This window comes from Leptopilina heterotoma, unplaced genomic scaffold (genome assembly GCF_015476425.1).
Source record: "Leptopilina heterotoma isolate Lh14 unplaced genomic scaffold, ASM1547642v1 Lhet_190, whole genome shotgun sequence".
Classification (NCBI taxonomy): Eukaryota; Metazoa; Arthropoda; class Insecta; order Hymenoptera; family Figitidae; genus Leptopilina; species Leptopilina heterotoma.
Window position 1 is genome coordinate 1,312,289 of NW_025110909.1, and position 23,855 is coordinate 1,336,143.

General features: G+C 29.6%; 1 protein-coding gene across 4 annotated transcripts in view; it reads right to left on the bottom strand.

Moving 5' to 3' along the window:
* The window catches only part of LOC122500724 (WASH complex subunit 5), a 182,912-nt gene that overhangs the window by 155,572 nt on the left and 3,485 nt on the right, over positions 1–23,855 (bottom strand). For all 4 annotated transcript variants that reach the window (XM_043609793.1, XM_043609791.1, XM_043609790.1 and 1 more), the window contains exons 2-4: positions 13,807–13,909; positions 13,538–13,729; positions 11,524–11,738 (exon numbers count right to left, since the gene is read on the bottom strand). In XM_043609793.1, the coding sequence (XP_043465728.1) occupies positions 11,524–11,738; positions 13,538–13,729; positions 13,807–13,909 (510 nt within the window). The remainder of the gene's footprint in view (positions 1–11,523; positions 11,739–13,537; positions 13,730–13,806; positions 13,910–23,855) is intronic.

Sequence of the window (23,855 nt, forward strand, 5' to 3'; positions counted from 1 at the left end):
GGCTGCCAGACGTACTTTGCCCCACCCCACGACAACCAGACGTGTATTTTTACACTTGTTTGAATGTAAACTTTCGATTTTTAAAGGTTTTAATCGGTATGAAATGAGAAAAAAAATTTCGATTATTTTATGTGTTTAACCCTTTGCCAGACGTACTTTGCCCCACCCCAGAACTGCCAGACGCACATTTTTACACTCGTGTAGATGTAAACTTTCGAGTTATGAAGGTTTTAATCGGTATGAAATGAGAAAATTTTACATTATTTTTCACCTATTCGCCCCCCTGCCCCAGCACCGGCCTGCCAGACGTGGGTTTCTGTTATTTACATGTCTTCAGTAATCTATACTCAAATTTTCAGCCGGTATGAAATGAGATAGTTGTTTTGGTCGCTAGCTCCCGGACTATTAATTTGGGCCTCCCCGAGTATTTTCCAATAAAAAAATAAAAAATCGGTCGGGCCGTTTTTGAATGGGGTTAATTTTAAGGGTTAGAATTCGGTAAAATAAGAAAAAAAAATTTGTTGATCAAAAATAATATTTAAAAAAAATTTTTTGGTCAAAAATTTATTTTTTAATTATTTTGGACTATTTTAACACAAAAATATTTCTTTTCATTGTTTTGGAAAATGCGTTTTCTAAAAATTATGCACGGAAAAAAATTAATCTCTAAATTAGAGATTAAATCTGAGACTTAGGCATAAACTATCACTGGAATCGGACGTAAGATGTAAGCAGATCACTAAAACTGAAATTTGGTATTATATCTAATCCGAATATAGTATTGTGAAGAACACGTATTTCTTATGCCTAAAAATGATATTAGGAATCTCAAATTTTATGACATATGGAACATATGTTCTAAACTATCAACTTACTTGAATAAATTCAAATCTAATATATTATTTGAATAAACAATATTAAAAATTTTAGTCGTATATTTATATAATTCTTATTTTTGTAATAACTCGATGTAATAAGAATTTATAATTTATCACAATTTAGAGTGAGAATTATTCACAAAATATTTATATTGTTTTCCCTCCCTACTAAAAATAAAATCAGGAATCGTCATGAATGGTCAGAATTTCTGAACATTCCTGAACAGTCTCACCACTTCTGACGTTTTCGAACGTTTCTCACCATTCCTAACCAAATACTTTCCAAGCTCCTCCCACTTTACTCCCACCATTTTCGAAGCTGTGACCATTTCTGAAATTCCTGACCATTTCTGAAATTCTTGACTATTTCTGAAATGTGTGAACACATAACCTATAAAAATTTTGGTACATCTTTCTAATTTTGGTAAAGTCTCATGAAAATTTATATATACATATAAAATCTTTCAAATTTATTTTTTACATTTCAGAATACATTATTCTATTATAAAAATTGTTCTTTTAACTTAACAAAAGTTCTCATTTTTCAAATTGGTATAATTATTGAATTAATTATACAGCAAAAGTAGGTAAATAAATCAAAACATTCGGACCATTCTTTTAACATTATTTAATATATTTATTTAATGTATATTTATAATATATTAATTTAATATATATATATATATATATATATTTACTTGTAATTATTTAATATAGTTAATTAATAATAAATTTTGTTTGATAACATTAGTAATTTACTATACCAGTCAGTACTTATTATGAGAAGTATTTGCATTATAATTGAAATACAGTTATATTTAAATTATTATTAATCATTAATAGAATAATTTCTTACTATAATGATTATTAATAATTTAAATTTAAAATTTATAAAAATTTCAATATTGCATTAATAATTCATTATTATTATAAATTATAATGTTAAATTAAATTAATATTAAATACTAAATTCATTTTAAATGCAGATATAATAATAATTATTATTAATCTGTATTCGTATTATAGTTTATGAAACATTCCAAATTGTAAAGTTAAGACTTAATTTATTATTGATTCAATTAATAATGTTAATTTTTATTAATTCACATAACCTATTATGACTAAATTGAAATATAATTAATTAATAAAAATTATTTAACAGTTTATTCTGATTTATTGATAATATTGGTAATTGAATTTTACTATTTTACAGTTGCTCTTTATATAGACAGTTGAATCCAGAAATATGTAAGTCGGTTCGGTAGTCGCAGTCGTTAGGGCAGTTAGTTTAGGCACTAGGTTAGGTCATGCGTCGGGGTTCGATCCCCGTAGGGTCCAAATTTTAATTTAATTCCGGGAATTAGTTTCAAGTTGTTCCGTATGTAAACAAACTGATATTAATTAATAAAATATATTTTTTAAAATTAATTTGTAGCAACTTTTTGCATATTGTTTAAATAAATAAAACAGAAGTGGCTTAAAAATATGGTCAAAAATGAGATACAAATGGTCTCAAACAGTCACCAATTATGGGCGGGGTCAACAAAGAGGAGGGGATAGTAGCAAACTTGTGACCACTTTAAACTTCCTCCTGATCAGTTGTGATAGATTTCTGACGAGATCCATCCAGAATCGTAAGAAAACTGGATTAAAGTGGTCAGGCGGCCTGACCATTTGTCTGACCATTCCTGATTTTATTTTTAGTAGGGCTGTATGAACTATACATTGACAAGTATAAAAAAGTAGTTGGATATTTTTAAAACACAATACGAATGTTATATATTTTTATTTCATTTTTTTGTTTTAACGGCGTTGGAAGGTCTGTAAAATTTGTAGGTTACAATTATCGCCTGACAAAATACGACACTGACTGATTTAAATGACGTGAAATAGGTAAATAAACATTTTTCAACCACTTTTTCTCTAAACACAGACACTTTTTACAAAATAGGCCAACATACAACGAGTAGGAATCTTCTTAATTACCTAAATTCAAAAGATGGTTTAAATTCATGCAGAAACGCGGTTGTAAAATGTAAAATTGGAAAGTGATGTAATGCTAAGAATATAACAGCTGGACCATTGTGCTCTCTGCATGCTTCTGCTCTTTTCTGGCGACTGTCAGTAAACCGCTTCTTGTTGTCTGTCATTATTTACATTACTTTCCAATCATTTCCAATTTTACATTTTACAACCGCTTGACAACCGCGTTTCTGCATGAATTTAAACTATCTTTTGAATTTAGGTTATTAAGAAGATTCTTACCCATTGTATGTTGGCCTATTTTGTAAAAAGTGTCTGTGTTTAGAGAAAAAGTGGTTGAAAAATGTTTATTTACCTATTTCACGTCATTTAAATCAGTCAGTGCCGTATTTTGTCAGGCGACAATTGTAACCTTAAAATTTCACAGACCTTTCTTCACAGACCTTCGCTTTTATTTGGATATTTGAAAATAAAATTAATACTTAATTAATTAAAATGGTTTAAATCTTTTTTGTCACTGATTAACTTAAAATACAATGTACCTAATTCATATAAAAAAAGTTGTGAAATTAACAAATCTCTAAATCAGAGATGTGAATTTATGGCGTTTTCTGGTATAAAGTTTGACAGAATCAAACACAACTTATCACAGTAATTGTGACTATAATGTTTAATTTAGATACACTTATATTTCATTGGACTTCAAATTAATATTATTTCAAGTTTAGAGATTAATTTTTTTCCGTGTGAATATTTCAAAAATTTTAAGAATTTTCTTTATAAGTTTAGATTTTGTTTTATTTAACTACAAAAAAATTTAGTTTATGATACAGAACTGCAATAAATAACAAGATTTCTAACTTAAAGCATGAAAATTATTTATTTTATCAAGTCAACAATAAAATTAAAAAATTTGTTTGAACATAAAATTCTAATATTGCGTAACATGCTCATACACGGAGAGAAATTTCTATGAATATGTACCGTGCTGCCACCTGAAACTGTGTTTAAAGTGTATTCCTGCAGTTTTTACAGTGCTGCACCGAAAAAAATCTCGATGGTATTATTAACTATGACTCTATAGTTAATCTTAATCTAGTAAAAGTAATAAGGATTCCTAAAGGCGGTTCCAGAATAGGTGCAAAAGGCAAGGTGGAAGTACAAGTGCAAGTGCGATTCCTATACATTTAGCATTGGTTCGCACTTGCACTTGTACTTCTGGACACAACCTATTCTGGAACCGCCTTAATCATTATGGTTAGGATCGCTAGGTTGATTCAACAAATTCAAGCCTGACAAAAACAACCCTGCAAATCCTAGTCAAATTGACTAGGATTTTTAGTAATTTTGACTATTTCCATAATGCGCACGCGTCTGCTTCTGTTCTGACAGTGTTTACCTCTATATCTTTCGCGTCATTTATCGTGATTTCGTAAAACGATTTTTTATCATTACTCGCGTCTATTTTTTGTACATAAAATGGAGTTCTTACATACATCAAAATTGCTGGTTTCTCGGAACCTCTGGAAATATAGATGGTCCATGTTTTAGAAAGTAAACCATTTAATTTATTATATTAGTCAATTCTTTCAGACTTTTTTGGTTAGCCCTGCCGGAAGAATGGACTGAAATTGTACTGGGGAATTAGTACTGAGAGCTCAGTGCTATTTCAGTGAAAATTTGCTGCGTTTCAGCACTGAAATTGTACTGGGAAAAATTACCTGCAAAAGGGTCGCTATCGGTGATGTTTATGGCCTGACCGTCATTAAGTTGAAGGACGAATATTTCTTTGTTAATGTTAAAAATAATTTTTATTTATATTTCAACATTATATTTGTTTTTCATGAACTCAGATTCTTTACAAGTATTTATTATGTATGCTGAATATTCATGTGAACCTAAATTCAAAAATAATATCCGTTTTTACGTAACAATTAGAGTTTGCTAGATAGTTTATAACTTTTTTAATTAAACATTTGAAACTATTGTTAAAGGACTTTAAAAATGTCTACCGAAACATTAAAAAAACGGACTGAAATTGTACGGGAGGCCAGTACAATTTCAGTACTTTTTCAATCCATTCTTCCGGCAGGGAGGTTTCAATATAAATCGTCGAAATTTTTACGCACGTGGTGACAACATTTTTACTATTTTAATCGCGCAGCGTGTTTGAAAATTTACCTTTGCAATAATTTGTGTACAGTAGAACCCCGGTTATCCGAGCTAATGTGGACCGGACGTACCTCGGATTAAGAGAATACTCGGATAATACGGACTTTTCTATTTACACTACAATTTAACATTTGCATTTTTTAAATAAGTCTTTTCTACACAAGAGAAAATGATTTTTTTAAATTAGATAATAATTTTAATAATTTATTAAAATAACACAATTTATTTTTAAAAAGTGAAGTATTTATTAGCTAATTATGTAAACATATACATATTTATAACACTTTTTCATTGAATTTAAAATATTATAAGTAAAAAAACACAATAAAATAAACAGCAGTTTTTTTTAAATATTCTTTGGCGATTCTTAAATAAATTTTTTTAAAAATAACCTTTCATAATGGAAAAATTAATATTTAGAACCTTCTTAAACATTTAGTATTAAAATATCAGAATAGGTATTTAGTAACAATATATAATCAATAGAATTATAATTTTTTACTTAAAAAGCTAGTCATACTGGTTTGCTTCAATCGAGAAGAAAACCGATTTTTCGCTGCAATATCACGCCACTTTTTGACGAGAAACACATCTGCAGGTGTGGCTTCACTTTGCTGCTGTACATACTCCAAAGCTGTCTCAAGACAAGACAAAGCTTGAGAATGAGAAATCTTTTCTTTAATTATTTCTTCATCTGATTCTGAATCTGCCTCTGGAGAAGATTCCTGAACAGCTGCAGCTAGTTCCTCGTCGGTATAATCTAATTCATCGTCGTCTCCTTGAACCCATTCTTCCAAATCGTTTTCTGTTACTTCTTCAATTGATGGCAAGATCCTCATCATTTGAAGTAAAGGCACACTAGGTTCTGCCTCAGATAAATCCTCATTGTCAAAAGAATCGATTAATTTCCGCCATGATCTTTTCAAAGTTATATCTTTCACTTCCTCCCAAGATTGAGCAGCCCAAAATATAACATCTTTTAAATTTATTTTTTTCAAATGGTTCACAAGGTCTTCACCTTCATCTACTGCTTCTAATAATGATTTCAAAAAATGAGACCTGTAGTTACGTTTAAAATTTTCCAGCACACCTTGGTCCATAGGCTGGATCAATGAAGTGACGTTTGGCGGAAAAAAATAAACTTTTATATCTCCACTACACAGCTGATCCTCATTCGGATGTGATGGAGCATTATCTAGAAACAAAATGGCTTTTCTTGGCAATTTCATTTTCTTTAAATTTTTTTCTACCTTAGGTACGAATTCATCATGAAACCATTGTTTAAAAAGTTCTCCATTCATCCACGCACTTTTTTGGTTCTTATAGTAAACTGGCATTGCAGATTTTGAAATATTTTTGAATGCTCGAGGTTTAGCCGATTTTCCAATCACCATAAGTTGCAGTTTGTGACTGCCAGAAGCATTACTGCATGCCATGACGGTAATTCTCTCCTTACTTTTTTTATACCCAGGAGCTGATTCTTCTTGTCGAGATGCCAACGTTTTTTTCGTGAAGAAGGAGAAAAAGTTTTTTTCGTTTTCCACTGTTCAATTTTATCTCGATTACGCTTCCAGTCTCCAACAGTGACTTCTCCTACACCATATTCTTCTGCAATTTTTTTTAGTGTTTCACCTTTGTCTATACGTTTTAAAGCTTCCCATTTTTCTTCAATCGTTATCAAAACTTTCTTGCGTTTTAATGTAGACATATTGTGACTTGAATTAATGACTTTAATTAATGACTTGAATTAAAAATATTATGCTACAAACAAAAACAAATATGTACAAGAAGCAGACAGCACAGAAAAAAAGATGAGGTAAAGCCTTTTGTATTTCTCTGTAGGTGTCAGCACAATAATTTTCTATAGAAATTTCTTTACCGATATATTGAATAAACTCATCGACAAAACTCGGATAACGCGGACTAGGCTTGAGAGACAACTCGGATTATGCGGACTGGCATTTTCTGACGTGACCTCGGATAACCGAGACCTCGGATAAAGCGAGCTCGGATAACCGGGGTTCTACTGTATTTAAATTTATTTTCATTTGAATGTCATAAATAATTAAAAATAAATAGTTTTTGACAAATGTATAAAATTGTGTACTCGAAATGTATAAAACATCATCTGATTAAGTATTGTATTTTGACTCGAAAATCTAGTGTCTATTAAAAAATTAAAATACCAAGTCGTGTTTAGTGTAGTGGTTATCGTTCCGGGTTTCAAAGTGCGTATTCGTTAGGTTCAGGTGTTCGCGTCCCCCCTCCGTCAAATATTTATTTCATAAGTTTAAATTAATTCTAAGGTATATAAATACAAAGTCAAATATAAATATGTTCAAATACAATAATTAATTTTTTTCTTTTAATTAGTTTTTCTCTTTTATTTGATAATAAGAATTTGATTAGCAATTTCAAATAATTATGATACACAGTGTAAATCTAATATTATTCTCCTAGTCAATTTGACTATTTTTTCCTGATTACATCGACTAATTTTCCTGGTCACTTTAACTATGCTTGAATCTTATTAATTTGACCAGGATTCTATAGTTGGCTCCTCTCGTAACTAGGAAACCTAGTCAATTCCTGGTATACGGGTCCTAGGCATTTTTTTCGGTGTGCCTCTACAATTTTGCATTACAGATTGTAGAGGCACCAGAAATACACTTTGAACACAGTTTCAGGTGGCAGCACGGTAAATATTTATAGAAATTTCTCTCCGTGTATTGAACAGTGTTAAATTGATTTTTGATCGGTTAATATTTACGGTCGCCCCTAGAGCCTTAAAGTTTTGGAAAATCTCACAAATTTTGGTTTTTTACTCTTTTTTAAATTTTATAGAGAGCTGTTCTTATTAAAGTTTCTCGTTGTTTTAGTCTACTAGAAACCAAAGCTGGCTATGAGAAAAATATATTGAAGTGTATTATTCACGTGCGTCCGTGTACAGGTTTGTCCAAAAGACAAAAAACCGTAACTTTTCGTTTAACCCTTTCAGTCCCATAATTAGTACAATTGAAAAATATTTCCAATAGGTATAGTACCTATGGTATTCGTGGACGCTGATTTCGAATCTGGAGTCAGATTTAAAAATTTTTTTAAATTCAAAATGGTAGATCCACTATGGCGTACGATACAATTAAAAATTATTCAACTTAACTTAAAAGTATAGTCATTCGGGGGGCTTTCGGGGTCGCTGATTACGAATCTCGTGTCAGTTTTTAAAAATTCAAAATAGTGGATCCTCGAGTGGATCCAATATGTCAGACACAAAAATTAAAAATTAAACAAATTTGCTAGAAAGTTGTCACTCGGGGGATTTTGGGGTCGCTGATTACGAATCTGAAGTCAGTTTCTAAAAATTAAAAATTGCGGATTCAATGTGGAGGAAAAAATTTAAAATTAAACAAATTTACTTAAAAGTTGGCATTTGGAGGTTTTTGGGTTAAAAAGTAGTCAAATTAACCAGATTTTCTTTATGTGTAAAACTCTGACAAGAATTATGATGCATATCTTTTTCTAAACATTTTTTCTTTATAAAATATAGTTAATAACTATAATTTTATAAGCAATAGAAAAATAAATTTGAACAGTATTATTTACTACTTTCAAGTATTTAAGAAAGCTTTATTTTAGTCACTATTTTGACTTGCAGGGTAAATTGAAGTTTAAAAGGAAACTACTTTTAAGTCCACTTTTTTGCTATCGGCTATTTTTAAGAATGCTTACGAATATGTGGTCAGATTTTCAAAATTCAAAATGTCGGATTACTTTGTTAAAAATCGATTCAAATTGCCTAAAACTCGTTACTTGAGGATTGTCGGGCTCGTTGATTATGAATCTAACCACAGATTTTTTATTTTGACATCATATTTGCAATTAGCAACCGCGAAACCCCCAGAGTAATAAATTCTAAGCGAATCCAATCATTTTTCAAAATAGTTTTACTTACGAACAGTGTCAGTCATTTTTTATGCATGACAACTGTTAATAAGGTCAGATGTCCTGAAAATCAGGAATATTCCTTAAAGTGGCCAAAACTGGTGCATCTACCCTATATCCATAAATAAATTACGCATTTTAGGCAATATTTTTGGTTATTGCCATGGTAATTGGTACATTTACCCTAGGGGCCGTCCATAAATTACGTAAGTCACTTTTTTGGAAAATTTGACCACCCACCCCCCTTTGTAAGATTTTTTACATACATTAGCGCCATTTTTTCTACGGTTCGTAAGATTTAGCAGACCCACCCCTTCCCTCAAAATATCTTACGTAATTTATGGACGACTCCCTATAAAGTATTTTGTACTTACAATATTTTGTTTAGTTCAGCAACAAATAAGTTAATTTTTTGACATTACAAAGTAAATATAGTCAACTCTCGATAAGACAAACTCGAAGGGAGACCGAAAAAACTTTGAGTTATCAAATGTTAATAATGCTTATAAGGAATGAACGGGACCCAAGAATTACTTTGACTTACCGAAAAATTTGAGTTATCGCGCTTTGTCTTATCGAGAGTTGACTGTATACACTACCGGTCAAAATTGAGAGACCACCCATTTTCAGGCGAATGAAAATCGTTTTAAAACATAAAATTTATTGAAACTAAAATTTTTTTCCTTTTATGTTTTAAAAGATGATAACATTTTGAATAGAACAACATCTTTCAGAAATCGTTTGGCCAATAATTTATTTAGATATTTTTAAAAAATCGTCATTTTCAATGTTTTACAAAAATTTGAATAACTTCTAAAATAATGAACGCTTTTTAATGATCTTAGGCTTATTTTATAGGTCATTTGCTACACTACAAGAATTACTTATATGCATTAACGTATAATTTTTTTCTTAGAAAATGCAGGCCATCAAACTTGGACCAAAAAAATTCAAAAAATTTGAAACAATCTTATTAACAGAAAAATAATTTTTAAAATTCAAACGTATTTTTTTAAATAAATTTTCTTGAAAACTCTACACCATATGATGTTTTATATATTTTCTAGAATAGTTTTTAGTACAGAAAAATTGTACCAAATTTTTTGAATTTTTTTGGTCTAAGTTTGAAGGTCTGCATTTTCTAAGAAAAAAATTATACGTTAATGCCTATAAATAATTCTTATAGTGTAGCAAATGACCTTTAAAATAAGCCTAGGATCATCAAAAAGCTTCCATTATTTTAGAAGTTATTCAAATTTTTGTGAAACATTGAAAATGAGGATTTTTTAAAAATATCTAAATATAATATTGGCCAAATGACTTCTAAAAGATCTTGTTCTTTTCAAAATTTTATCATCTTTCAAAAAATAAAAAGAAAATAATTTTAGTTTTAATACATTTTGTGTTTTAAAACGTTTTACAATCGCCTGAAAATGGGTGGTCTCTCAATTTTGACCGGTAGTGTAAGTATTTTTGTGCAACACCTGTAAGAAAAGCATTACTTTGCATGCCTGTAAAGTAGGCGCAAAACAGTACATTGCTGCACTAGTGAGACAAAGTACATAAAAGGGTACTAAACAGCAGGGTTCCGAAAATTTCGAGTTTTTTTGGTGATATACATAGGTATTCGTTTTCTATTAATAGCATACCTGTTTTTTTACAGTAATATACACGTAGAAAACCACGTATATTACGTGCGGTAACATACGTTCTAAACCTTGCTAAACAGTATGTAGGTTGGCGTTAACTAGCGTTTCCAAACAGTTTTTTTTATCAAAGCCATAAGGTGTTGCACAAAGAACTGTGTGCAACACGTACGAAAGAAGATTTTCCGACCTCATGCAAATTGATGCCCTTGCTTCGCACGGAGCAGCAAACTTCACACTCGTCGGAAACAGCTTCTTTCTGTACTTGTTGCACAATATACTATTTTAACGCTATGAAAGGTTTTTTAAAAAATCGTGTAATAATTTTTCACAAAATCTACAAAGCCCCTATAAAAAAATGCAATTTTATGACTTGCAAAAATTGCAACGTCACAATAGATACTTTTATGTTTGTATGAACTGCTGAAAGAAATATTCAAAAATTTAAACTTTATACCGATTTTTCAGTTTTTCATCAAGTTTTATGGGTGAAAGTCACTGCACAATTGTTAACACTAAGAACCTGCTTTCAGAAGCTTTTCTAAATGACTGGAATCAATATGGCACTTATTTGAACACATTTTCGAAAAATATGTTGATTAACCTCTTAAAAAATAGAAAAAGTAAGGTTTTTCAAAAACGGCAATACTGATTTTTATACTTTAGACGAAAAATCATAAAGCGACATCTTAAGAACAAAATAAAAAAAGAACCAAGATGGGCAAGCGCTTTTAGGTTGAAGTTAGTGGAGACCCACCGTTTACCATGTAATGTCGCTGTAATGTAACATTTTTTGTAATATTTCTTTGCGTGGACATTTTAATATTTAATATTATTGTAATGTTAATATTTAACATTTAAAAAATAAATGTACGTCACATATTTAATTTAAAAAGACTTACTGGAAAAATGATTCTGGATAGTTTGGCACTCTTTTTCCAGGCGATTTTACAAATCCCGTTGATCTCAAAAGCATACAAACATCATCGACTCGTGTGGATGATGAACTGTGGGCATTATAACGATAATAGGAGACAAGCAACCTTTCCCTGATAGGCCCTTCGAAGTAAAAGTCGACCAAAAGTAACATAATTCCGTATAAATAAATTGCTTCACACTGGAATTAATTTAAATTCTAATTTTTTATCATGTAATTTTCAAAAGAACATTAGTTTAACCCGGCGAACGTAAGCCACGATAAAATCAAAGCTTTGTTCTTATTTACATATACCTATTATATATTTACATAAATTATATTATTTACATATTGTAAAAGGACTCAGAATCATGAAAGTAATATACTATATATAATTGTTTACAAAAAAACAAATAATATCAATATTTCTTTATACCGATTTAGTAATTTTATATAAAATTTTAAATGGTTTTATTCAATGTCCTGCTCTTTTTTCAACGATTAATTTAACTGTTTCTACAAGATTTACTAGAAATTATGGAAATAATGAATTGATTAATAGGATTAGTAGAGAAGCTAATACAATCTCTGATCATGTTAATTTTTTTCATAATAATTTACAAAGATTCACTTCAGCATTACGTAGAATAATATAGAATGTTAATAATATTGAGCCAGCCTAGATGTTAGTTGTTATATTTTTTATTACCATTGTAGATGAATTTAGTCTTATAAGCACTAATGTACAAAAGGCTATGTCCCGTCTATGCACTAAATAAATACCCAGGTGCGATTTTTTGGTCGGCCCATAGTTGGGCCAACTTTTACAAAGTCGGTCCAACTTCTCGTGCCAGAGGTTGGGCCAACCATACAGATGATAACGGTTCGCCGTCTAATGGCGACGATGGTTGGCCCGACAACTCATAAAGAAGTTGGCCCAACTTACAATGCATATGTTGTGCCAACTATACATTTCAATGGTTGGTCCAAAGACTGACGCCAAAGTTTGCACAACTTTAGATGCGTAAGAGTAGAGATGATTCTATCACTCAGTCGTATTTTCACTATTTATTTAGATGCGTAAGTTGGGCCAACCACAATTTTCAAAGTTTGGCCAACTTCAACAGCCAAAGGTAAAAAATTATTAAAAAACTAAATTATTTAAACAATTAACAGGTTATTATTAGCGGGAACATCAGATATAACCTTTACCTATTATTATTAAACACAATCTCATACGTATACATTTTCGAAAATATCTAACGCTCTCTGGGATCGAACCCCTAACCTAACGCACCGAAGACTTATACACTGACCACTACGCTACGCTCACATGGGAGTGCATAACGCAAAATGTATATTAAAGCTGCAACAGTCGGGCCAACCGTGGCCCAGAGTTCGGCCAACCAAGAAAGTTTAAGTCATTTAAACTGCATTTCACAAAGTTTTGTTAGCCGTTGGGCCAACCGTGGCCCAGAGTTCGGCCGACCAAAAAACTATAAGTCAATTATACTGCTTTTCTTGAGTTTTGCCAACCGTCGGGCCAACCGTGGCCCAGAGTTCGGCCAACCGAAACTGAAAGTCTTTTAAACTGCGTTTTGATGAGTTGTGCCAACCTTTGTCGCCAAAGTTGACCCGACGGTTGGTTAAACTCTGCATTTAATGGTTGGCTTGCAAAGTCGGGCCAACTGTGGGCACTAGTACTTGCCAAAGTTGGGCAAACTCTGGCAACCAAAACTTCGCTTGCCAAAGTTAGGCCAACCTTGGGCCAACCTTCAAACTCTGGCGGCCAACCTAAATTCGCACCTATGGGTAAATATATGATACGAATAAAGGTCATTTAAGTAATAGTAAAACTATCTTTCATATCAAATCGTTTCAAACAGTATTATAAAGATAAAAATATAACTATACAATATAAAAACTTGTTCATCACACTACTATTAAAGCAATGTTTTAGCGAAAAAAGCTTGAAAGATAATAAAACGTTAATAAAATACCATTAATTGCTTCCCTTCTTCATTCAACATTACGGATTCTACAGACTGTTGAATATAACTTCCTTCCTCAAGTTCGTCAACAAAAGCATTTAATTCTGTAATGTACTTATGAATGCTCTCGAAAGCTAGATAAAATCTAAGAAGAATGTGAGAATAGCTATTCCGCAATTCTTCATCCAAAGATTGTAAATTCTGTAATTAATGACATATGATTATTTGCAAGTAAAAACATAAGTACTATTGGTTTTTAGTGAATATTTACTACTCACGAAATCTTTCTCAATCCTTTCTTCGTAAAGATTCGTTGACTTGAAATAAGCAAAATCCATTAGTATTAAACTATACTTTTGAACATGTCTTTTCGAATCCAATCTACGGTTTAAAAAATTTATACAGTATTATTTCATGAAATTATGTTCCTTACAGTATAAAACATCTGTTGGTTCTTGTTTTGCAAAAGTTAGAATTTTTTAGGTCATCAGCACTCAGGTGCATCTCCATAGTATTCAATTATAATATCATAAAAAATATGTACACGGAAAAAAAAAGTTCGAAGATTATTCGGGAACTTCGTTCTTAACTCTTGGATACGGCGGGTAGTTCACAGAGAACTAAAGGTTGCCTCGTTTAAATATGTCATTTACTATTTCTCTACAAATTATAACTATTTCACCACTTCTCGGCAAACTGTTCTTGAAAAAGTCGGGAACTGTTCAAGAAAATCGAAAAGTTAGGCGAATGCAAGAAAAAATGGATTCTGCTTCCCCCCTCCCACTTCCCCTCCTTGACACGTCCGCACACACACACACATTTATCCTTGAAGGTCACATACAATTTTTATTTTTTATTAAGTTTCTGAAATAGAAAAAACCATATGAGAGAAAAATCGACGGCGGCTGGAACAGAACTCGCGTACCCGAGGAATAGAAGTCCGGCGTCTTATCCAACTGAGCTAAACAGGAACGTTAAATACCTCAGCATAAAATAAATATATAAGGCACGCAAGTCTTACTGACTGTGAGTCTTGTTGAGACTGGTGCGCACAGTTTCTGCGCACCAAGATTCCTTGACGAGTTCCCGAAAATTTCAGAAACAGTTGCGGCCAGTGCCATGAACTTTACATGAGAAAGTAATGAAAAAAAGTCTATTGGACTATTTACAGCTTTTTCTAATACAGTTCCCGAATTTCTTTCAAACATTCATTGATTACCATTGAATGTTCGTCGCTAGTTCAGAGCTGTTACCATGTATCCAAGAGTTAGGAAATAATTCCTGAAATATCTGGGAACTTTTTTTTCCGTGTATATTTTACTTAGCAAGATAAATATCATTTTCCATTAATTTAAATAATTATTAAATTTTACAATAATAAACAAAATTTATAAAAACATTTAAGTAAAAATTAGTGGGCATTATTATTATATAATTAAAGGTAGAAAACTTTTATTATTTAAAAAATTATTCAAATTTAAGAAAATAAAATATAAGATATACAAAATTATTTACAGCTACCAGACCAGTCATTACGTCAGGATTCTGAGATATTCTAACCTAAATGTTTGAAAAAGGCCGTTTATGTCAATATTTGAGTGTCTATAAAATCAACAAAATACTATTTTGAATTTTTGTTCAAATTTTACAATAAAGTGATAAGTATGTATATTTAATATTTCACCTTTCAAATCCATTTTTTTATTTCGATTCGATTTTTTTTCATTAGAAATGACTGGTCTGATTTGTGGGTCTGACAAAATCCAAAATTTTGTAGCTTTTGTAGGCCTGCGCTATTGAAGATAAGCTAGCATTTTTGCATAGCAATGTGCGATCACGACTTTTATCTGGGAGATTTTCAAATTTTAGTACAATTAATTATTGGAATCTAGAAATAACGCTCTAACCACAATGCTAACAACGCGCGTATATGCAATAACGTTTTGATTTTCCAGACTTACATTTATTAAATTAAAGATGAGAAAAAAGTTGTGATACGTTAGAAATAATTAAATAAATTTAAATAAATTTATATAAAACAAATTAAACTAAAATTTTAATTATTAAATATTAAATAACTTCTTATTTATAATAAAAACTTTAATAAAAACCAAAGTATAGTTCAAATAAAAATTTTAATTAGTTTAAATAATTTATTATTAACAAAACCAGAAAATTATGTTAAATTATTATTACATATTAAAATTATTAAAAATAAGGAATGAATAATTGAAAAATAAATATTAACTTTTTTCAATTAATTTATATTTATAATATATATATATATAAATCCTAAGAAAGGATTTTTTTAAGTATAAAAACAATGTTGGAAAAGAGTGTTATAAAATTTTTTCTATGCCGAGGCTTGTCTGAACTTTAGGAAAACAAAAATTCTGTACTACGCCAGCACTAATTGTCGAGGCTCGGCTGAACTACGGATGAACAATAGGCCTACACTGAAAAAAAAATTTATTTGATTCAAATATTTCAAATTATTTGAAAAATATTTAATTGATTCAAATACTTTTTAGTTGAATCAAAAAAATATGTATTTGATTCAAATAACTTGAATTATTTGAATCACACTTATTTGAACCAAATAAATCGTATTTGATTCAATTAAATAATTAATTGAATTGAATAAATGGATTTGTTTAATACAAATAATGAGTTACTTGAAACAATTCTTTTATTTATTTCACTCAAATACTTCGTATATTTGATGCAAATAAAAATTATTTGACACAATAAATTAATTTTATTGATTCTAATAAACTTGATTATTTAATCCGAATGATTCGTTATTCAAAGCTAATACACTATTTTATCAAGACAAATAAAAAAATATTTCAATCAATTAAATAATTATTTGAAACGAAAATAATGAATTACTTGAAACTGTTCATTTATTTATTTCACTTAAATATTTCATTTATTTAATACAAATAAAAAATATTTCGACAAATAAATGTGTTATTTGGATACAGAATATACGGCAGTGGCATTGATATATAGTGGATTAGCCCGAGTTCTCACTAAGTCTCAGTGGCCGTGCGGTTTAAAATACAATGCTATAAGTGTCAGCGAATTGGGCACTTATCAAAGTACTGCAACAGAAATTATCGTTGCGTCAAGTGTATAGAGAGTCACGAACCCGGTAAATGCAAATTGTCACCTGAAGATAGGGTCGAAACTGATAAAGTTTATTGTGTAAATTGTAAACTTTATGGACACCCTGCCTCCTTTATGGGATGCCCTAAAATTGTAGAATCGCAAAACATAAGAAAAACTAAACTCGAAGAAACGCGAATTAAATATAATGAAAAAATTGAGAAATTAAATAAATATACCAATCAAAATATAACATTTGCGGAAGTAGTAACCCCTCGACAAAAGCAAACTATACAAGCACAAATAGAATCACAAATAAACGAAAACCACTACACACACACTGAAAATAATAATGACCAAAAAAAAACAGAGGAACAGGGCATACTGGGTATGGAAAAGATATGTAATGTCCTTGACTCATTTAAGAATGAAATAATAGCAGTATTAAACAATCAAACTAACACTAGTGAACAGTAAAATAGACTCAAATACTAACAAAATCGACTTTTTATACAAAACACTAAAAATAAACAAAAATGGCGACCACTAATAGAGGAGTACACAGCAAATTCAATGAACTGAATAAATTGAAGTTAATTTCAGTAAACGTAAACTCGCTTATACATAACTCCCGTAGATTTTCACTATTCGATACAATAACAAAACTCGACATTGACATTGCGCTTGTAGGCGAAACTAAACTGAAACAAATACATAATATAAAATTCAAAAACTATAATACAGTCCGAGAAGATAGAATTGCAGCAGAGAGGGGAGGAGGAACTGCAATATTCATAAAAGAAAAATTTGAATTTGAAAAAATTAAATTAAAGTGTATAAACGAAATAAAAAACATAGAAATGACAATAATAAAAATAAAATTAAATAAAAGTAGAAATTTATATATTATTAGTGTTTACGCAGCAGGCAGTTCGAGAAACGATTTCATGAAAGATATGACAAAAATCTTCGAAGAGTTAAGGTTAGACCAGAGTAACAATTTATTTATAATGGCGGGCGATATGAACGCTAGGCATACGGAATGGGGTGATTCAACTATTAATATGAGGGGACAATACCTTCAATGGTGGCTAAAAAAAAATGATTTTAAATACAAGACGCGTTTATGGGGACCAGCAGAATCTACTTTTCCAGCTGCTAATTCCTTTTTAGATATGGGTCTCTTTGATATAAGAGTCAACGTTCAAAATGCTATAGACAAAAACAAATTACAAGTAATTCCGTATGATAGCGACCATAACGCCTTATTGTTTGCGGTGAAATTGGAAGTAGGTGACAATTTGCTATATGAAAGACCAGTTGCGCGAGATCGACTGAATTTCAATAAAACAAATTGGGAAAAATTTCAAAGAAATCTAGAAAATCTAAATAATATACAGGAGATACCAACAAACAGGGGCCTGACAAAAGATGAGATAGATTCTTATCTGAGTCATTACGAAAAAATAATCTACCAAGAACTGTTAAATAATACTCCTAAAAACAAAAATTTTAGTACATTAAATAATTATATTGATCCAAAAATAAAAAAATTGCAAAAAGTCAAAAATAAATTATTAACAATTAAACACAATATATTAAAGAATAATTTTCTTAAGGACTCGGATCTGTTGAGAAGGGTCGGGCTTTTGTTTGTTGATATTAAGAGACAGATAAAAAATCAATTTAAAAAAAATACCAATAATTATTGGTCAAATAAAATAAAAAGTATATCAAAAAAAGATAATGAAAAAATGTTTCATAAATTAAATCCCATTTTTAGACCTAATAAAATTGTAGAAATGCCAAATTTAAAAATCCCACAAAAGGATAAAAATCTGGTCGATCTTGCGAAACTAAAAGCAAATGAATATACGATGGTAAATAATGAATATATCATAACAGAGGAGATATCAAAATTAAATGTGCTCGGTGCTCAGTTCGCTGAAACAAACAACAAGGTTAGGGGTTCAAACAAAAGAGAGGAATTAAACAGAATAATAAAGGGAACAATCGACAAATTCAAAGAAGCAAATAATATTGATGAATCAGTCGAAGTCCCAACAATAAGTTTCTCAAGTAAAAATAAATCAGATAATCCTAAATTTGAATTGGATGACGAATTTTTTTGCAATATCATAAAAATAAAAAAAATAATAAATAAAATGAAAAATAAAAAATCGACCGGTAATGATAACATACCAAATATAGCCATTAAAAAACTTCCAAACAATTTACTGAAAAAATACGTAATCTTATTTAATAATATGCTGAATATTGGCTACTTCCCCGACAAATGGAAGATTGCCAATGTCAAGCCATTGCCAAAAAAGGATAAGGACTCCTCCAGGACCACCAGTTACAGGCCTATTAGTTTGTTGTCAAATTTTGGTAAACTATTTGAAATAGTGTTAAATAACTCAATAAACCATCATGTCAAAAAAAACAACATCATACCAAATGAACAATTCGGATTTAAAAAACAAATATCCACAGTGCATGCAATAACAAAATTAACAACTGACATAAATAAAGCCTATGTTAAAGGCAATGTTGTTGCGGCCTGCCTGGTGGACCTTGAGAAGGCCTTTGACACAGTGTGGCTTGACGGTCTCTTTTTTAAATTAATAAGAAAAAAATTTCCTCCCCACCTTTTACGTATTTTATGGCGCTCTTTACATGGGCGTAAATTAAAAACCAAAAATGGAAATATCGAATCAAATCAAATCTTTAATTTAAATCAAGGTCTCCAACAAGGAGCAGTAAATTCGCCAATCCTTTTCAACATTTTTACCGCTGACCTCATTAAACTATACGGCATAAATACAGACGACAAGGTCAAAGGCATAGCCTTTGCCGACGATTTAATAATTTATATAGAAGATGACGAAATTGCGAAAGCAAAGGAAAAATTACAGACGGTTTTTAAAAAAGTAATTGATTATTTCGACACATGGCACCTCACAGCCAACATCGACAAATGTGAAACAATTGTATTTCGCCCACTAGGTAACGCTAAAAAAAAAGGTAAAAATGTAGCCGTATGGAGAACATTTTCAATTAATGATGAAGCGGTAAATCCAACCTCTCTAAATCATAAGTTTATTGTTAAATATTTGGGAGTTTGGTTGGACGACAAACTTAATTATTGTAAGCATGTTAAAATACAAATTGCAAAAGCAAAGAAAGCGTTTTATAGCTTGAAAAGTTTGTTTTATTCAAGATTGCTGGACTATCGTGTGAAGATACTTTGTTATATTTTGCTAATCCGGCCAATTGTCACATACGCGTGTACGATTTGGTACGGGATTGCTCCACATGTAATGGAGGAGATACGTGTATTCGAAAGGGTGTGTTTGAGGGCCTGCCTTGGCATGCATCGTGACCCAGAGAGCAACTTTAAAAAAAATGATATCAAATCAAAAAATCTATGATAAAGCTAATATTTCAAGAATTGACAATTTTATAATTAAATTAACTAGAAACCATATTAGAGAAACTACCATAAAACAAAAAAATGAATTTAACAAAGAACCTTTTAGAACAGAAATAGAAGAATTAAGGAAAAGTTGCTCGCTGGGTTACTTGCCTGTCGAGGTATTTACCTGGCTAGATAGAGAGGGTTACATACAAGACGATAATAACGTACCAATAATATATCATATTGCCAGACATGCCTGGTCGAAAAAAATTATGTATAATAAAAACGACATTATAAATAACCCTGACATTAAATTGGTCCTGTCTCAGGCATTGCCAAGCAGAGACATAAACGACAAAACCACAAAAAATGTAAATAAATACCCTTAGCTAAATATACAATAAATTAAAATTTAATAATAAATAACAAATAGGCCCTCAAGTGTGTATATTGTATGTGTGTCTGTGTGGTTTGCTTTTTGTTAACTTCGAAAGTGTTTTGGTGTTTTTTTTTTAAATTAGGTGTTATCTGCTATGAACATGGTTTTTTATATATTGTAAAACGATAAACATAAAAAAAATTATAATAAAATGTAACAGAGGAAAAAGTTCTTATCTGCGAGCATAGACAATAGTCTATCGTCAGAAAATGTAATTATCATTGTTAGAGGTACAACGTTTATACAATTTATTTGTTATGTTTTCTTTTCGTTGTTATATGTACTATATATTATGTTAATAAAAAGAACAATAAAAAAAAAAAAAAAAAACCGTGCGGTTTAAATAGGTGCGTTTGTAGGCGGGAAGACGCGAGTTCGATCCCACATGCGAGCGAATATTTTTCATTCTTCGTTTTAAGCGTTATTTAAAATAATAAAATTGTGTGTTGTGTTGTGAATAAAAACTGTGTGAACATGTTTGTAAATAATGTTAAAAGTCTGTTAAAAAATCAGTTAATATATATAATATAAAATATAAATATAATATAATAATATATTAATAAATTAAAAAAAATACTAAATATTAAAAAAAAAATTTTTTTATTAAATATAGAATGAAATAATTTTCATAATTGATTCAAATAATTATTTACTAGCTTCAAATATTCCATTTATTTGATTTGAATAATTTGTATTTGATACAAATAACTATTTATTTGATACGATAAAACAAAATACTTAGGTCTAGTAAATATTTATTTGAGTTAAATAATTTCTATAATTGATTCAAATAATTATTTATTAGTTTGAAATATTCCATTTATTTGATTTGAATAATTTGTATTTGATTCAAATAAATAGTTATTTGATGCGATAAAATGAAATATTTAGGTCAAATACATATGTATTTGGTTCAAATACACATTTATTGGATTATAACCAAATAAATGATTTATTTGGATCAAATAATTTTCATTTGATTCAAATAAATTTTTTTTTCAGTGTACTAAGTTAGTAGGTTTCTGCAAAAACTGTTTAAAATATGTGCATATTTTACGTTTTGAAATAAACATTGTTTAAGATTATAATTTTGTTCACAGATAAGAAGGCCCTTCGTACACTAAATCCGGCCATGATAATCAAAAGCAGCCGTGGGAAATTGATAAATGTTTTAAAACTGGAAAGAATAAAATAATTTAGTACCTTTAATCGAAAAATCCGAAGTTATGCTACGATTATGCAGAAAATGTTAAACTATGCTATAAAAAATAATTATGCGTTGAATGTACAATTTTGCGTTTTTTTGCGATTAAAAATCAAATGTATACGTGTATTCTTCTTAAATCAAAAAATTTTAATGTGATATTTAATTTGGAAACATTATGCGACTATGCGATTCGCATGAAGTTCAGGTCTCTAGCTATAGCCAGACATTAAGGAACAGAGCAAAGAGTACTATTGCACGGAGCAAGAGCTCTCCAAGAACAGATAATCGAATTCGCTATTACAGCAAATGTTTCAATATTTATTTAAGTTTAGCGTTAAATATCTTTTAAACGGTATGGTCAAAAAATTTTCATTTTTTTTACAGAAGCTCATTTTAGTCCAATAAATAAGGTAAATGTATTGGTGATCGTCAGGGTGTTAAATATCGGCAGGTAGTTTGTTGTTGCGTGCGTTCATGTTGAATGAGTAGTATAGAAAAAATCTAAAGGCTGATATTATCAAATATATTGTAAACGAAATTCTTCTGCTACAAAATGTAATATTTTATAGAGCAGAATAAATATATTATTATTATTAGTAGGTATATTATATTGTATAAAATAAGGTCTGAGGAAGTTTTCCCACACTGAAAAAAATTAATTGAATCAAATAAAAATTAATTGACTCAATTAAATGGTTTAATTGCTATTATCCAATAAATTTCTATTTGAAGCAAGTAAATATTTATTAGATCTGAGTACTTTATTTCAACATATATCAAATAAATATTTATTTGTACCAAATACGAATTAGAGTCAATTAATTATTTACTTGACCCAATTAAAATTTATTTGATTCAAATAATTCAAGTTATTTGAAGCAAAAAAATATTTATTACATATATCCAAATAAAAATTATTTGAATCAAATAAATATTTTTTAAATAAATTGAATTAATTGAATCAAATAATTTTTTTCAGTGTATTTTTAACTCTACGGTAATTTTTACTCTTTTAATGGGGGGCGTTAGGTCTAAACGGTGAAAAAAAGAATGTTTTTAAGAATTTTTTTGGCGATACACAGAAAGTTAATTTATTTTATCGCTTTACATATAATATTGCAACATTTGAACAATATTTCTCTAAATTTTAATTAAAAAATATTAATAATTGGGCGAAATAATGAGATTTTCCTCAGGCGCCTCCAAAAAAATTGATTTGCCGTGTACACTCAAGTCGCAATAGAATCATCTAAAACAAAAAAATTAAAGTGCATTTGTTAAAGGAGATGTTTTTTGAGCTTTTTTTTAAATGGCCAATTTTACAATATAACAAGTTAATCGATTTTTTTATAGCGAAAATCGACTTTTTGGCTTTCAAGTGTTACAAAAAATCGACAAATAACAAAAAAATTCCTCCCAGCGTTACCTCAAAAAACATCTCTTTCAACAAATGCACTTTAATTTTTTTGTTTTAGATGATTCTATTGCAACTTGAGTGTACACGGCAAATCAATTTTTTTGGAGGCGCCTGAGGAAAATCTCATTATCTCGCCCAATTATTAATATTTTTTAATTAAAATTTAGAGAAATATTGTTCAAATGTTGCAATATTATATGCAAAGCGATAAAATAAATTAACTTTCTGCGTATCGCCAAAAAAATTCTTAAAAACATTCTTTTTTTCACCGTTTAGACCTAACGCCCCCCATTAAAAGAGTAAAAATTACCGTAGAGTTAAAAATACACTGAAAAAAATTATTTGATTCAATTAATTCAATTTATTTAAAAAATATTTATTTGATTCAAATAATTTTTATTTGGATATAATAAATATTTATTTACTTCAAATAACTTGAATTATTTGAATCACATTTATTTGAATTTATTTATTTCACCCAAGTAATTGGATATTTGATATAAATAAACTTTATTTGACACAATTAATTTATTTTATCGCTTCAAGTAAACTAAATTATTTAATGCATATAAAGCATTATTGAATGCTAATAAAGTATTTAATAAAAACAAATAAAAAAAATTTTTATCAAATAAATCACTTATTGAAACGATAATAATAAAGTTATTTGAAACTATTAATTTAGTTATTTCATTCAAATAAATGGATGTTGGGTATAAATACAAATTATTT